General features: G+C 48.3%; 1 protein-coding gene across 1 annotated transcript; it reads left to right on the top strand.

The window, feature by feature from the left end:
- The first annotated feature begins 903 nt into the window (after positions 1–903).
- On the top strand, positions 904–14,300 carry LOC110542583 (17-beta-hydroxysteroid dehydrogenase 13). Its single transcript, XM_021629143.2, has 7 exons — positions 904–1,238; positions 5,136–5,243; positions 7,059–7,190; positions 8,871–8,977; positions 10,458–10,595; positions 11,944–12,060; positions 13,954–14,300. Exons 1-7 carry the CDS (start codon positions 1,029–1,031, stop codon positions 14,042–14,044), a joined length of 903 nt encoding a protein of 300 aa, XP_021484818.1. The 5' UTR covers positions 904–1,028; the 3' UTR covers positions 14,045–14,300.
- The last annotated feature ends 464 nt before the right edge of the window (positions 14,301–14,764 follow it).

Genomic DNA, 14,764 nt, shown 5'->3' with positions numbered 1-14,764 from the left:
CCTGGAGAATTCCCTTTCTCATTCTGTCATGGGCCGTGACCGTGAAATGACAGCTGTCTGTTCCCTCTTGCACACAGCCCACCTACACCATGGCTACATAGCCCTTAGGGCTGGGACCAATCTGCCACCTCTCCCACAGCATCTGTGCCCGCAGCCTGGGCTGGACACAAGCGCCAGCACTCTTTAGGTTGAGCGTTAGGATATCTGGTCTCCGGATTTCCGGGTGTGATGGTGAAGACTGTTCTCCCAGAGCCTACAGTTCTTTCTCCCCAGCCTCAGGGCTTTTCAGAGAGTGGCTACACCTTTAATGCTGAATCCATGAATCCATGAGGTTAACAGCTAAGCTTTGCTGACCTGTGGGTTAGGGTCCTCGTTTTTATTTTATGTCTCTGTGTGTCTGCACATCTGAGTGAGAATGAATGAGTGTGTGAGTGTGAATGTGTATGAGTGGAGTGTGAGGGGTGTGACTGTGTGAGTGAGTGAGAGCAAGCGAGCGGGTGAGCGGTGTGTTTGTGTTTGTGTGTGTGTGTGTGTGTCAGACTCAGGTGATGGTGCTTGCATAGCAAGCACTTTTGACTGCTAAGCCATCTAACTAAACACTTAAAGTTTAAGATAATGTTGCAATTTTGTAACTCCCCCCACCCCGATTAAACATGAATGCACACACATGCAAGCATAATCGCTTGCGTGCATACTCAGTCTCTCTCACACACACAATCACACAAATCCAAACAGTAATAGCTCATTAGCTGATGCAATACATCCAGAATAACACCGAGAGGTGAAGTTGAAACTTGGGACACAACCGCTTCTCAGATAAGCGGGTCCAAAGGACACCTCCTGCTGGGCTCCCTGACCTGTCGGGCTTGTGATAGCTGGAAGCTGGCACCGTGTCAAAACCCCAGGGTGTACCTGATTTGTCAGGGGCCACGGGGAAGCCTGCCTCTCCTCCGGCAGCCCATAATAGCCAGCGGAGCTCTGGGGGAGCTGTGTAGAGAGGCTGTGAGGGCAGGGGAGGGGGCACAGCCATGCACCTCATCCTGGACCTTCTCCTGCTGGTGTGCATCATTGTCTACTCCTACCTGGAGTCTCTGGTGAAGCTGTTCATTCCCCGGAGGAGGAAGTCTGTGGCCGGCCAGGTCGTCCTCATCACCGGGGCTGGGCACGGGATAGGCAGGCTCACTGCTCAGGAGTTTGCCAAGCGGAAGAGCAGGCTGGTCCTGTGGGACATCAACAAGGTAAGGGATGTTTCAGCCAGCCTGGTAGGCTCACAGGCTAATGGGGCACATGGGTCTTTAGTTATCTGACTTAGCGTCAGCTTCTCTTTGGGTTTTCCGTTTTCAAGTTTTAATCAATGCCCCCAGGGCCTTGCTAGACCCTGGCAGATGGGAGGGCTGGATGGATGAGCAAGTTGAAGAACGAAGCTGTGGGGGGTTTTGGTTTTGCTTTGTTGTGTGTTTGTTTGTTTCTATCATGATGTACAAGTTGATAATGAGAGATGAAGGAGCCAGCAGGCTTCTACGCTGCTGAAATCAGGCAGGCCACATAACTTATCGCAACTTCAGCTTTAAAAAAAAAAAATCTCTGCAATTGGGATGACACCTCACAAGGAGACAAAAACCACAGATCATTATCGCTAATGGACAAGATTAGCCAACACACAGTCTATTGAGCTAGGAATGACGTTTATCCTCTTAAATCTATTTGTTCCGTTTTTCAGTTGTTCCTTTCTGTGATCGAGCCTGAACCCAGGCTCTGCACATGCCAGGCAAGCACTCTTCTGCTGAGCCCCAGCCCCAGCCCCAGCCCCAGCCCCAGCCCCAGCCCCAGCCCCAGCCCCAGCCCCAGCCCCAGCCCGATGTTTACACATTGGAAGGGTTCCCCAAACAAAAACACTCAAGAACTTAGAGCAGAAACCCGTGGTGCCTCCACACACATGCACTCAAAATCCTGAAGTACATCTGACGTTCTGCAGAAGAAAAAGAGTTGCCCTCTCTTGAGCAAGAAGAGTAAGTAAACAACACTTCACGCACTTAACATGCGGGGCACGCAGAGCTGCTGACCTCTTGCTTACTCTCCAAACGCTCTTAACTGCCCTTAAGTCTGAAGAGACCAAAGTCTTGTATCGCTTTCCCCTAAACATGTACATTCCCACAAAGCTGTGAAGATTTGTGCTGCAAGAAAGTGTCTCTGGGATTTTCACATTTCAAAAACTGGGCTGGGAATGCGGCCCAGCCGTGCAGCGATTATCTAGCGTGTGCAAGGGTTTGGGGCCCAGCACGAAAGGAAATCATACTTGACACGGTAGCTCAGACTGGAGAACTGCTTTTGTCCCTTATTTGTTTTTTTGTTTGTTTGTTTTTGTTTTTGAGAAGCAGAGTTTCCAAAGCTTTCCTTGTGGTTTGGCTCGAGGTTACCCTCTTTCATGGTCTCTTCCGTCTGCAGTTAGCCCCCTTTTTCCGAGGCCTTCACAGATGGTCGTGGATGTCAGGAGCTAGGTCTGCCCTGGCTCACCAGGGTAGGGAAGAGCCCCGAGCAGTGCTGTGCACCTGCACTTAGCACGCACAAACGTTTGGCCAGATGACTGATGCGTGGTGCATAGAAAGGCTTCCAAGATTAGCAAATCCTGCAGAGCTCCCAAGGGGTCTTCTCGGAGCTGAGAAAACTGAGTCCCATAAAAACTGACACTCATAAGCTATAGAGGCAAGAATACATCCATGAAGATCCCTGAGGTCACCTCCCAAGAGTGTCTGGGGGGAGGACAGCAACACTTAGCACACTTCCTTTAACTTGAAATTTTTCAGATCCCAAAAAAGTAAAACTAGAAAGAGATCGTATTGAAGATGGCTTCCGTGTGTGTGTGTGTGTGAAGACCAAGTAAGCCAACCTTGTAAATCTCTTTGAATTCTAGAACTTCATGTTTAAACATTTCGGACATTACATGATTGGCTCCAAAGTAGTACTCCTAACTCCAATTTCCCCTGTTCACCGAGGGTCCTGCTAGCTCTCCTGCTGGCTCCTTCTCCTTAAAAGGTGAGAAGCGGGGCCACAGCGAGGCCCTGCTTTAAGCACAGACACTGCTGCTGAGGAAGGTCGCCCGGGGGTGCTGGGGGGTACAGCAGGAAGGATGAAACAGTAACAGCATGCACGCTCATGAAATTCTCAGCCAGGGGGCCCGAGAATAGAGGGAGCGTGGAAAATGTGGCTTCACCCACGGGACACGATCAGTCTTTTTGAAGGGTGAGAGCCATTCTGTTCAGTGGACAGAGGGGGAAACTGAGTCAGACAAAGCAGACTCACAAGGGGAAGGACCTGCAGGCTGGGGTACTTGGCTTCGGTCCTAGCACTGGAGTGCCAAGGCAATCAGAAGCCAGGGATGGCTACAGATGCAGTTATGGCAAGACACGGAAGAGGGTAGGAGAGGACGGTGAGCATGGGTACTGCCATGCCTCATGCACACGTGTGGAAAAGCCATCACAAAACATACTCTTTTGCACACTGATAAAGGTCACAGGCATCAGTAAAGCTCAGGGTGCAGAAGGGGTTTCCTGTGCAAACGTGACAAAGAACCACATTCTGCCTTGTTCAGGTCAATCATAAAGCTGGAGGGTTTCTAAGTTTTCAGCAGCATCTATTAGTCATGCACAGTAGCCTTTCACACACATGTGTATTTTGATCATATTCGATGCTCACACCCATTGTCATCTCTTGTCCCCCCAACTCTTGCCGATCCCCTTTCTAACTGTTCCGCCTTGGCCTTTCATGTCCTCCGTATGTGTGTGATTGGGATTGTTAGCACGAGCTTGGATGAGGGTTTATTAGGCTACTGAGGAAGGCAGCACTGAGAAATTGTTACTTCTGCCGCCAAACCCCTACCTGCCCGAGGCTCTGGTGACTGTCACTCTCTCCAGAACCCGGGGCTAGATGAGTGAGGACAGCAGCTGGGCCAGGCCAAGCAGTGGAAAACTCCCCCTCAGCCCACTGCTGTGTGCCACACCCAGACGGCTGCTCTGTGCTGCAGCCCTGCCCATGCCCACCTGAAGGGACAGCTAGCTTTGCAGCGACATCCTACTTCTCGCTAAAGTGTGTTTTGTGAGAACTCGGTTGCTGCTCTGTGGTTTGAGGAAAATACGAAGGGGCACAAGGGAGACAACCAGAGGAGGCCATGCCCACGCATCCACTCAGGGATGGCTCTGCAAGATGGCTGCTCCGCTGCCATCCTAGCGTGCACAGGAAAAGGCATCCTGGGCATTTGCACAGAGAAGTGGGGACAACCATGAGGAAAAAGTATGATTTAAAAACAAAATTTAAACCTCATAATATTCCCTATAAAATCAACAGGTATTGATAGATAGGTAAGACAGCCAAGGGTGATGGCTCACACCTGTAACTGGAACACTCAGGAGGGTGAGGCAGGAGGAGTGGCCTGATTGGAGAACACGTAGTAAAACAACATGAGAGAACACGCAGACACACACAGACACACACAAACATACACACATACACAGACACACACACACATATACACACAGACACACACAAACATACACACATACACGGACACACACACACATATATACACACACATGGATATATACACACACACACACAATTCATCTCAGGCCTCTAAAGTTAGGCCAGAAATAAGCCATGCCCATGTCCAGACTTGTGTGTGCTTCTCCCTGAAGTGAGGATCCAGCTGCTGGCTCTGGGCCTTTCCCCTCCAAAACTCCGGAACAACCACCACGCAGTGAGGTTGTCTGGGGTAGCGGCGGCTTCGCTGTGGGAGCGTCTCTCCGGTTAGACTCTCCCACACCAGGGGATGACCTCAAGTGGTCAAGGCTGGCCAGCAGAGCGTAGGTCTGGAATCCCTGCTGGCTGGACGGCTGCTCAGCACTCACTGACCGGTCCTCCATGCTCACACATCCTCCCTGGCTCTGTGGGAGCAGTGTCTTCCAGCATCTTTCAAGGTGCCCTTCGCACTGGGACGGCCTCATGCTGGACCTGCATGAAAGGCCCCAAGAGGCTGCAACAGCCATCACCGGAAGGGTTCGAGCCTCTCCTGTTGGGAGGCTGGACAAGGGTTTTAGAGTGTTTCTCCTCCTAATCTTTTCTTGAATTCTTCCTACACGCAGCACGGTGTTGAAGAAACTGCGGCCCAATGCAGGAAGCTGGGGGCCACTGTGCACGCGTTTGTGGTGGACTGCAGCAACCGGGCAGAGATTTACAACTCTGTGGACCAGGTGAGAGCTGGGGTTTGGGAGTCTGCGCGCGCGCGCGTGTGTGTGCGTGCGTGTGTGTGTGTGTGTGTGTGTGTGTGTGTGTGCGTGCCTGTGTGTGTGCCTGTGTGTGTCAGCTGACACTGAGCTGGGAGGTGAAGAGTCCCTGGCTTCCCTAGACCTCAGCTGCTGTGTGACAAATGTGGAACCTTCCTGGTGTGAGACACACTCAGCTCCGGTCTATGTCACTGCTTCACACCCTGAGTCAAATCTGCTCTGACCAAAAGTTTGGCCCAGAGGAAACAGCAGAGGAGTCATCAGCAGAAAACCGGCCCCTTTCTCACTTTTTAAAACTGGATTTTGTTGTATCTCTTTACTTAGATCCTCTCTGGGATTTTATTGAGTTGTATGTAATCTAGTCTCTTATGGAAAACGTAGTTAGTGGCTTTTTAAACAGTGTATTAATTTCATTTATTTAGTGTATGTGCATGTGCCTGTGTGTGTGTGTGTGCGTGTGTGTGCATGTGTGTGCCTGTGTGTGTGTGTGTGTGCGTGTGTGTGCATGTGTGTGCCTGTGTGTGTGTGCCTGTGTTGTGAGTGCCTGTGTTATGAGTGCGGATGTGCCTATGTGTGTGTGTCTGTGTTATGAGTGTGGGTCCCTGTGCATGTGCGTGCCTGTGTGCGTGTCTGTGTTATGAGTGTGGGGTCCCTGTGCGTGTGCATGCCTGTGCTATGAGTGTGGCGTCCCTGTGCATGCCTCTGGGGCACACACCTCACAATGTGGACGTGGAATTCAGATGACAGCGTGTGCAGGTGGGCTCTCTCCTTCCACGCTGTGTGTCCTGGGGTCAGGTCTGAGCTGCCTGCCCTCCCGCTGGAAACAGTGAGAAAGAGGAGAGCGGATGCTTAGCTGGAGGCCACAGCCCCTCCCTAAGCCTCATTCAACCGGATCCCCCAAATCCCATCAGCCCCACTCGGGATGAGCAAGTGAGCAAGGGAGCGAGCACCTGGAAGCTCTGGCCAGACAGAGATCAAGCGGCCGGTGGGCAGCAGAACCGAGGTTAACACTTAACACTGGAAAAACTCTTTTGTCAGAGCGGAAGTACTGGTTCCCCGGCCCCAGCGTTCCCTCTTGTTTAGCTGATAAGCTTCACACCACCGCTGTACACTGATCCCCAAACCTGAGGCTTCACCCAGAACAGCTCAGCCCACCTGCTGCCTGTTCCCTCGCGTGTCTGCGTGTGAGCCTGCTCTCTCACGGCCGAGCTCTCAGAGACCTCACGTGCTTGAGTGAAAAGGCCCCAGATGGCGTTGTGACCGAGCTGGCTGTCTCTGAAGCCTGTGAGCACAGACAGATGGCATCTTAAGCCTGTTCTTTGCTCTGATAGCCTAGACCCGCCCTCCCTGCCATCGCAGCTGGCGGATTCTAGGGGCAGTGGGTGTGCACGGAGGTGGTTGGTCTCTGAGCTCAATCTTGCCCCTGTCAGCCGTGCTGTCTGTGTGTCTGTCATTATCATCCCTTGCACCATTCCCTCCTTTTGCGTGTTTTGGGGCTCAGGCTTTTTATTTATTTCTTTTGAAATGGGGAGTCTGCCTGGTTTCTGCTGGTGTCCAGCTCAGACTCCTTGGGTAGGGGAGTGGAGTGCTTAGCTCAGAACACACAGTCTGTAAGTCCTAAGCTATGAGTAATACATATGTTCTGGTTCCTTTCTGCACAGCAGAGTGCATGCTCTGACAATAGAGAATAAGAACGTGCCTCTATCCATCCGTCCCCTCTACAGAGTCCCACGGCTTTGTGAGGATAAGCTACCCTGAGTGTGCACTCTCTCGTTTTAAAAGGTGAAGAAGGAAGTGGGTGACGTGGACATTGTGGTAAACAACGCCGGGGCCGTATACCCAGCTGACCTTCTCAGCATCAAGGATGAAGAGATTATCAGAACCTTTGAGGTCAACATCCTAGGACACTTTTGGGTGAGTGAGTCAGAGACGTGTCTGGCTTGTATGTACCTGGCATCACCTCAGTACCAGAAACTCAGTGAGTTCACAATCTTTGGGGGGTGGGGAAATGCAAACTTTTTTTGTTTGTTTTTAAGTCAGGAATCTTGGGATGGGTTTGAGGAGAAGAGCCACAGAGTCTCTGGCAGCAGGAGCCAGAGCTCAAGAGGACACAGTCCACTCAAAAGAAAGCCATTTGGTGTGTTTTGTCAAACAAAACCTAACATAGAGCCTGGTGCATAGCGGGCCTGAGAGAAAAGCACCTTTGTGGAGGTTTGGCGACAGTTGTCCCTGTACACACCTCTGCAGGGTTTTAGAGGAAACACATGTCGAACACATCTGTCCGTGTCCTCCTTTCCTGGGCGCTTAGAGCTGAAAGGACAGAGCGCAGCTACTCCACATGTGAAGGACTTAGGGACACTTTGGGGGAGCCTCGGGATAACTTGACATCTTGACATCACATCATCACCTACAAAGTTCGCGGCTGAGGACATCACAGTCGACTTGCCAAAAAGAAGACCCTCTCCAAGTGTTCCACGTACTCAAACTGGCCTGTGTTCATAGCCAGCCTTGGCTACACACAGCCTCCAGGCTGGGGGCTGAGCTAGCCCATTAGGTCTGTGGAATGCAGCCGGTTCTTACTATGTGTCGTTTATGAGAAACCGGAGTGTGACTCTCGACTCTTTGGAGAGAGCATTTCCATGAACTAATGCTTCGGGCCTCGATATTAGTGTAGCACCTGGATTTGAAGACACCCTTCATCAGCCCTCATACATCCCATGATTTGGCCAGCATGCCAGTCACACTACACAGAGACTTGGCATATTAGTTATTGAATAATTAATAGCAAGTTATAGCTATGTCACAAAAGCTATCAAAAGCTAGAGGTGTAGAGCAACCGTGAAAGTTCATTATCTCCACACAGATCATTAGGCAGGAGCTGGGGTGGGGGGTGTTGTCTTGGCTGTCTGGGCTCTAGGAATTTGCACAGAATTTGAAGGATGGGTCTATAAAATTCTCATAAAATGTTATTGATATTTCTCACTATACGGTAAGGCCTTTTTTGGAAGCAAAGATATATTGTTTCACATTACATACTGTATAATACAGACTGTCACAAGAGAGAGCCACGGACCGGCTCGCAATGCCTGGGCCAGCCAGAACTTGGCTTATTCTCTTCAGTTGCCTTGATAAAAGTAGACTCCGATCCTTCAGCTGAAACTGAGAACCTGTAAAACACTGAGCTACACCTCAGTTCAGTCTGGGCCTCTCTCAGTTCAGTCTTGACAATGTTGCTCAGAGACCAGAAACATGATGGCCTTGCACGCACAAAGCCCTTGGGTTAATCCCTGGCACTATAAAAACAGTGATAACGATGTTGCTTCTATGGCATATCCAGGAAGCAGCCATTTAACCCTCCTGAAGGGAGGAAGGGGGCACATAAACTCAGGCCCTCAGAGTGTGATCTAAGGGACACACTCTCAGAGCTGTCCCAGACCATCACGGCTGCTCCCCATCTCTCTCACTTGTATAGAAGGAACCACAGCGTCTTCCAGTGTTTTCCAATGCTTCCACCCCAGCACAAACGAAATGGCCTGACCTGGGATCCACCTAATGTCCGTGCCACTGTCTCTTTTCTTTTTACGTGGACCTTAGATCGTAAAAGCCCTTCTTCCGTCGATGCTAAGAAGAAACTCGGGCCACATTGTCACTGTGGCTTCCGTGTGTGGCCACGGAGTGATTCCTTATCTCATCTCGTACTGGTAGGTAGCGCCTGCTCTGGCGCTGTGTGTCTCTGCACTTCTAGGGGATGATTAGTCCTCAGGCCTCAGTGCCCACACCTGGGTGACTGGGCGCAGGCAAGTTACATAGTATTTAGGATAATTTTTAAATGACTTCTGTTACAAGGAAACTGGCTCTAAATTTTACTTAAGATATTTTAGGCTTCTGGAAACTCCCCCATGGAGTATGTTTCCGCTGCATCCTGGAATGAGTGGAGGTTGAGGCAAGAAATACAACAGGCCAGGAAGCATGCCAAAGCTAAAGTGAGCACAGAGGTAGCCTGTGCCTAGGTACACGACTGTGAGAGAAAGAAAATGAGATGCAGAGATACCAAGAGATGCAGACTCTACACACCCTGCCCCAGGGACACAGACACTGTCTGCAGTACACCCCGTGGAGCCTGCTCTTGCCGTCTTATTTCTCTATTTCCGCTCTAGGGTAATCCCAGGAACAATCTTACCAACGTATGGGAATTCGGGAGAGTCATATGCTGTTCAGTTTGTTATTTCTTTAGATGCACATTCAAAACTAAATTCAACCATGGAGTAAGCAATTTCTCACACTAACCTTGGTCACAGATAAGTTAAATTTCAATGTACTTTAGGTTTCCATTACATGCACACACACGAGAGACAGAAACAGACAGACAGGCAAAGAGAACTTTTAACACTGATTTTTTTTTTCACCTGGACAATTAGAACTTATATAGATCCTTGTAGATAATAAGTTGCTATGAATATGCTATTTCACTGAATTCCTAAGACAGTCTTATATTCTATTATCTACATTTTATAATCGGAAAGAAAGAACGCAGAATCTTGTGTTAAAGGTTGCAAATACAAACACACCCATACCAACACCATTTGGGTCCTTTAACTACAAATACTCATAATGACACTAGGAAGCCAATAAGACTGCCAAGGTCAAGAGAGAAACCATCAACTCATTAATGAAGAGAGGAAAAATGTGCACAGTTCCACAAGTTTGTCAGTATTGGTTTCATAGTGTTTTAAGTATCTTTTTCTAGCTCATATTTTTAAAGATGAAACTAATAAAACTTGAGTAAGAAACATTTGGAAGATGGACTGGATGGTAGAAAAGGTCATATATATACATACATATATATGACCTTATATATATACATATATATGACCATATGTATGTGTGTGTGTGCGTGTGTGTGTATGAAAACATTAAGCCAATCTGTACAGTGTTCTTTCGCTTTCTTTGCTAGTTAGAAATTAGCAGCAGGGGCCTGGGGTGTAGCAATGGTGGGGCACACACTTGGCATGCCTCAATCCCTGAGTTGAGTGCCCAAAAGAAAAAGGGTATTTGGCATGTTCAGAATTCTGTTTAATCACACCCTCTCAGAAAAGCTGTAAGCGGCAGGTTGGGACAAATGTCTCCTCCCAGGCAGCTGAGGCTACCCTCCACCTTTGCTGATGGCTGGTTTTCCCACAGCTCCAGCAAGTTCGCTGCTGTGGGCTTCCACAGAGCGCTGACGGCAGAGCTTGACACCTTGGGGAAGACGGGCATCCGGACCTCATGCCTCTGCCCCGTGTTTGTGAATACTGGCTTCACCAAGAACCCAAGCACGAGGTGAGATGGAAATCAGCTGTGTGACCTTTAAGCTGGAGCCCTCCAGGACGATGGAGGCTTGAGCAAGTCATAGGTACCAAACGAGTGTGTCACCTACATTTACATAAATCCTATGGCGCCATCTCAACCTCTAGTTGCTTTCTCAGGTGGGAGAGCGGGTCCCCTATAAATCCTGGCAAGTGCTTAGTGTGGAGTCTGATGTGCTTTGTCAGGAGTGCCGCTCTAGGGGAAGGCACAATAAGGGAGGAAGGTAAGAATACTGTTAGGTTGGCCATAACCCTGGAGTGACCATCACCTCAGGTACGGCAGTGCCCGGGGCTTGGGAATGATCTCTCTCACTCCGGATGCTGTGGCTCTAGAACTGAGTGAAGATGCCATTACAACATTCGAAAGGGGAGAGACAGAGCCCTGATAACCTAAAAAGTATCGATTTGTGCTGCTGTGTGATGGCTTGCCAGTCTCTCGATCACACACTATCTGTCTCAGGGAATTAAGTTCTAGCATTCACTCTGCCATGCCTTGGCATGCTAACCTTGGGGTCCCGTTTTAAATCTATTTTTTTTTCCTTTGCTTTTCTCTCATCATCTTCATTAATGGGAAAGACTCCACATGGGTCACGGGTCATGAGCCTTTCTCAATGCTACACGTGCCTAACGTTTGGGTCAAGGAATGCCCACTGCCAGCTGTGCCAGAATACTCCTTATGCAAACCTTAAGTTCCCATAAAACTGCAGGAGAAGCAAACCTTAGGTACCAAACGACTCAGAACAACCCAGCTCTGTGGATGCCCAGACATGGCCAGAAGTGTGCTCAGCTGTAGAATATCCTCTTTACACCCTGCAGGCCTAGAATGGCCAAACGTTCCCTTCCTGGCCCCTGAGTAACGCTATGCACACCATTTTGTTCCCTGGCTCCTCTGTCCCTTCCTGCCTTATACCCCGTCATGATTTACTCATTTTGACCTGGTGAGGTAACAGACACACACACTGGACGTGAAAGTGCAAGAACGTGACAAGACATCATCGTGGGATGTGGAGAAGTGGGAGGTGACCTTCGTGCAGGGAATCCTGGAACATTTAGAGTCCTAGTTCTAAATTTGGTGAAGAGATAGGCTAATTTCCTTTGTTCGTTAATTAAAAACAGTGTAAACTGGCAGGCAGGGGTTTTACCTCAGTGGCAGAGTGCATGCTTAGTGTGTGTGTGTGTGTGTGTGTGTGTGTGTGTGTGTGTGTGTGTGTGAGAGAGAGAGAGAGAGAGAGAGAGAGAGAGGTGTTCTGGGTTCAATTCTAGCACCCAAACGAAGAAATAAAATACAAATGGAGAAAAATTCTTTCCCTGCCTTCCACCAGGCTATGGCCTGTGTTAGAGACGGATGAAGTCGCGAGGAGTCTGATAGATGGAATACTTACCAACAAGAAAATGATCTTCGTCCCATCCTACATTGGCATCTCTCTGATACTGGAAAAGTAAGTACAGCCCAGAGCCCTGAAATATTAACACACGGAGAGAAATGTTATTGTAGACAGATCTTCAGACGCAGATGTTGCTATGGAAACTCTCCGTGCCCGGAGTGAAAATTAAGCTTCCCATGTTACTGCCTCATCCCAGGGGAAAGGGATTCCCTTGATTCTCTGGCTCCCTGCAGGGAGCACGTCAACCATCTCTGCCCAAATTTTGCTCAAGGCTATTCAGCTGAAGGAAAGGCATCGTAAAAAGTACAGGGCATGATGACATCACAAAGGCTCTGTGTGGGCATTCATGTGTGTGGGGGTGACATGTATGTGGGTGCACGTGGAAGCCAGAGGTCAGCCTCTCAGGAACCACCCACCTATGACCTCTGATTTGGGTGTATTCCTTTCTTTCTTTCTTTCTTTCTTTCTTTCTTTCTTTCTTTCTTTCTTTCTTCCTTTTTCTTTCTTTCTTTCTTCCTTTCTTTCTTCCTTCCTTCTTTCCTTCCTTCCTTCCTTCCTTCCTTCCTTCCTTCCTTCCTTCCTTCCTTTCTCTCTCTCTCTCTCTCTCTCTCTCTCTCTCTCTCTCTCTCTCTCTTTTCCTTTTTTTAGACAGGGTTTCTCATTGAGAACTGGACTCACCAATTCAGCTAGGATAGATGTCCAGCACCAGGGATAATCCAAGCTCTGCCAGCCTGCCCAGCTTTTTATGTCGGTTCTGGGGACTGAAATCACGTCCTCCTGTTTGTGTGGCCATGTCCCTGAACCCTTGGGCGCTCAGATTTCGCAGCTCACTGTGACAGCGTACATCTTAAATGTCTCCCAATCCGCTCCCACCTGATTTAATATCACTTCATTTAGAACCCCAGAGCCTGGCAAGAGGAATCATTTCTTCTTTCTGTCCTGGGCTTGTGAGCCCCAAAGACAGCAAAATCCCATGAAACTAATTTCCTCTACACAGCTCAAGACAGATCTCATAAAAGCTAAAAGATTCTAAAATCTGACCAGGCGTGTATATGAGCAAGATATAAAAATGATGGATTGCTCTGCCTGGGAGGAGAGTGCAAACCCAGGAGGAGGAGATGTCTCAGAGCCTTCGACACTGTGGAGCTCTCCGGGTGATTTGTCACTCTGGCAACAGGAGCTTTTGCCTCTCTTTGCACCGAACTCCTTTTGGAGAGATAGTTTTGTGATCAGAGGCCATCACGAGTCTAGTTGTTCAAAGAGTAAGCTCTCTTCTTCCCTTGTGCTTCTCACAGCTGGGCTGTCCCACTGTGCCATCCTTCTGTCCTCCTCACAGGGCCGACAGGGGGCAAAGCTTACATCAGTAAAAACACCGGTGTGATCTGAAATATGACCTGTAGAAAGTGTTCCTCCTGCCTCCTCCAGCTCACTCTTCATCTGTCCACTCAGACCTAACCCTCTGACATGCCTAAGGACTCAGCCCATGTAAAGCCTTCTGCGTTTCAGCTGATGGCTCTCAGTATTCCTTTCCAGATGGCTGTGTTAGCCGCTTGGCAGAGCATGTGTTAAAAGGCAGTTGCTTTTCAAAAGGCTCTTTAGTTTTTCTTTTTATATAGTAATACATATCCTGAGCACAAAAAAAGTGGGGGAGGGTGTGTGCGATGGATCCTGAGCTCTGGGTAACAGAATACACAGAATAATTCAGAGTATTATTGCTGTAAGATCTCATACAGTGTTACTATGATGAAGAAATGATGACAGAGATCCCTGCAGACGGGGGTGGAGGGAAGGAGAGACTAAGGAAGAAACCAAGATGAGAGAGAAACTGAATGTGGGCCCAGTAAGCTGCAGGGCAGTTTTTTAAATTGACAACAAACAGGAACGCTAGTATCAGAACTTTAAGTTGAAATTTCTCATCTTTTTTTTTTTTTTTTTTTTTTAACGTAGGTTTCTTCCTGAACGGGCCTTAAAAGCTATAAGTCGTATACAGAATATCCGATTTGAAGCGACTGTGGGCCACAAAAGCAAAATGAAGTAAAGCATGCAGAGATGCGTGCGCACCAGTGCCGTGAACCCAGGCTTAGCGTCGACACTTCAAAGCTTTCTCCCACGTGTCTTAAGTGCTGTGAATGTTTTAAGTGTAGGTCTGGCACTAGCAGCCAGTGAATAAATAAGACTAATTAGCTGTCCCCCTGGTTTTCTGTGCCCATAGATCTCTCAGCCAGTTGTATTTGGTTATTTGGCAATGGGAATGCACTAAGATAATGTCTATTAAACAAAGAAATGAAAGATAATCAGTGTGGTTTTTATAAAATAAATTACTAAAAAGAAGTATAGAAAGAAGAGTAAGATAATAACGTCTTGGGCAAATGCTGGCAAGTTGTAGTGATTTCTCTTGTGGGTTGATAGTGTTTTAAGTTTGTTCTTTGTAAACAGGAAGGAAACTCTGTCTTGTTTCCTTGCCACAAGAATCAGAGAATAATATTTTTGTTCTGTTTTGTTTCACAATTTTTTCTCAGTGTGCCGCTTTTCTTACATCATGTGAATGAATAATGAAGTCATTTTATTTAGCAAGCTTGGTGAAGCAAATATTTATACAGACTTGCAATTGTGAAATCTCAACACCTTGTTCTTTACTTTAGAAAGACCTTGAACATACCTGTTTTTCTTTTTACTCTATTAAGCAAGAGCTGAAAAAATATTCAGCCGTATATGCGTTAACGGCAACACAATGTCCCCAGATAAAGCCCACTGTGCA

This window comes from Meriones unguiculatus, chromosome 3, assembly GCF_030254825.1.
Source record: "Meriones unguiculatus strain TT.TT164.6M chromosome 3, Bangor_MerUng_6.1, whole genome shotgun sequence".
Classification (NCBI taxonomy): Eukaryota; Metazoa; Chordata; class Mammalia; order Rodentia; family Muridae; genus Meriones; species Meriones unguiculatus.
Note: the sequence above shows the minus strand (reverse complement) of the source record. Positions and strands in the feature narration are given on the sequence as shown.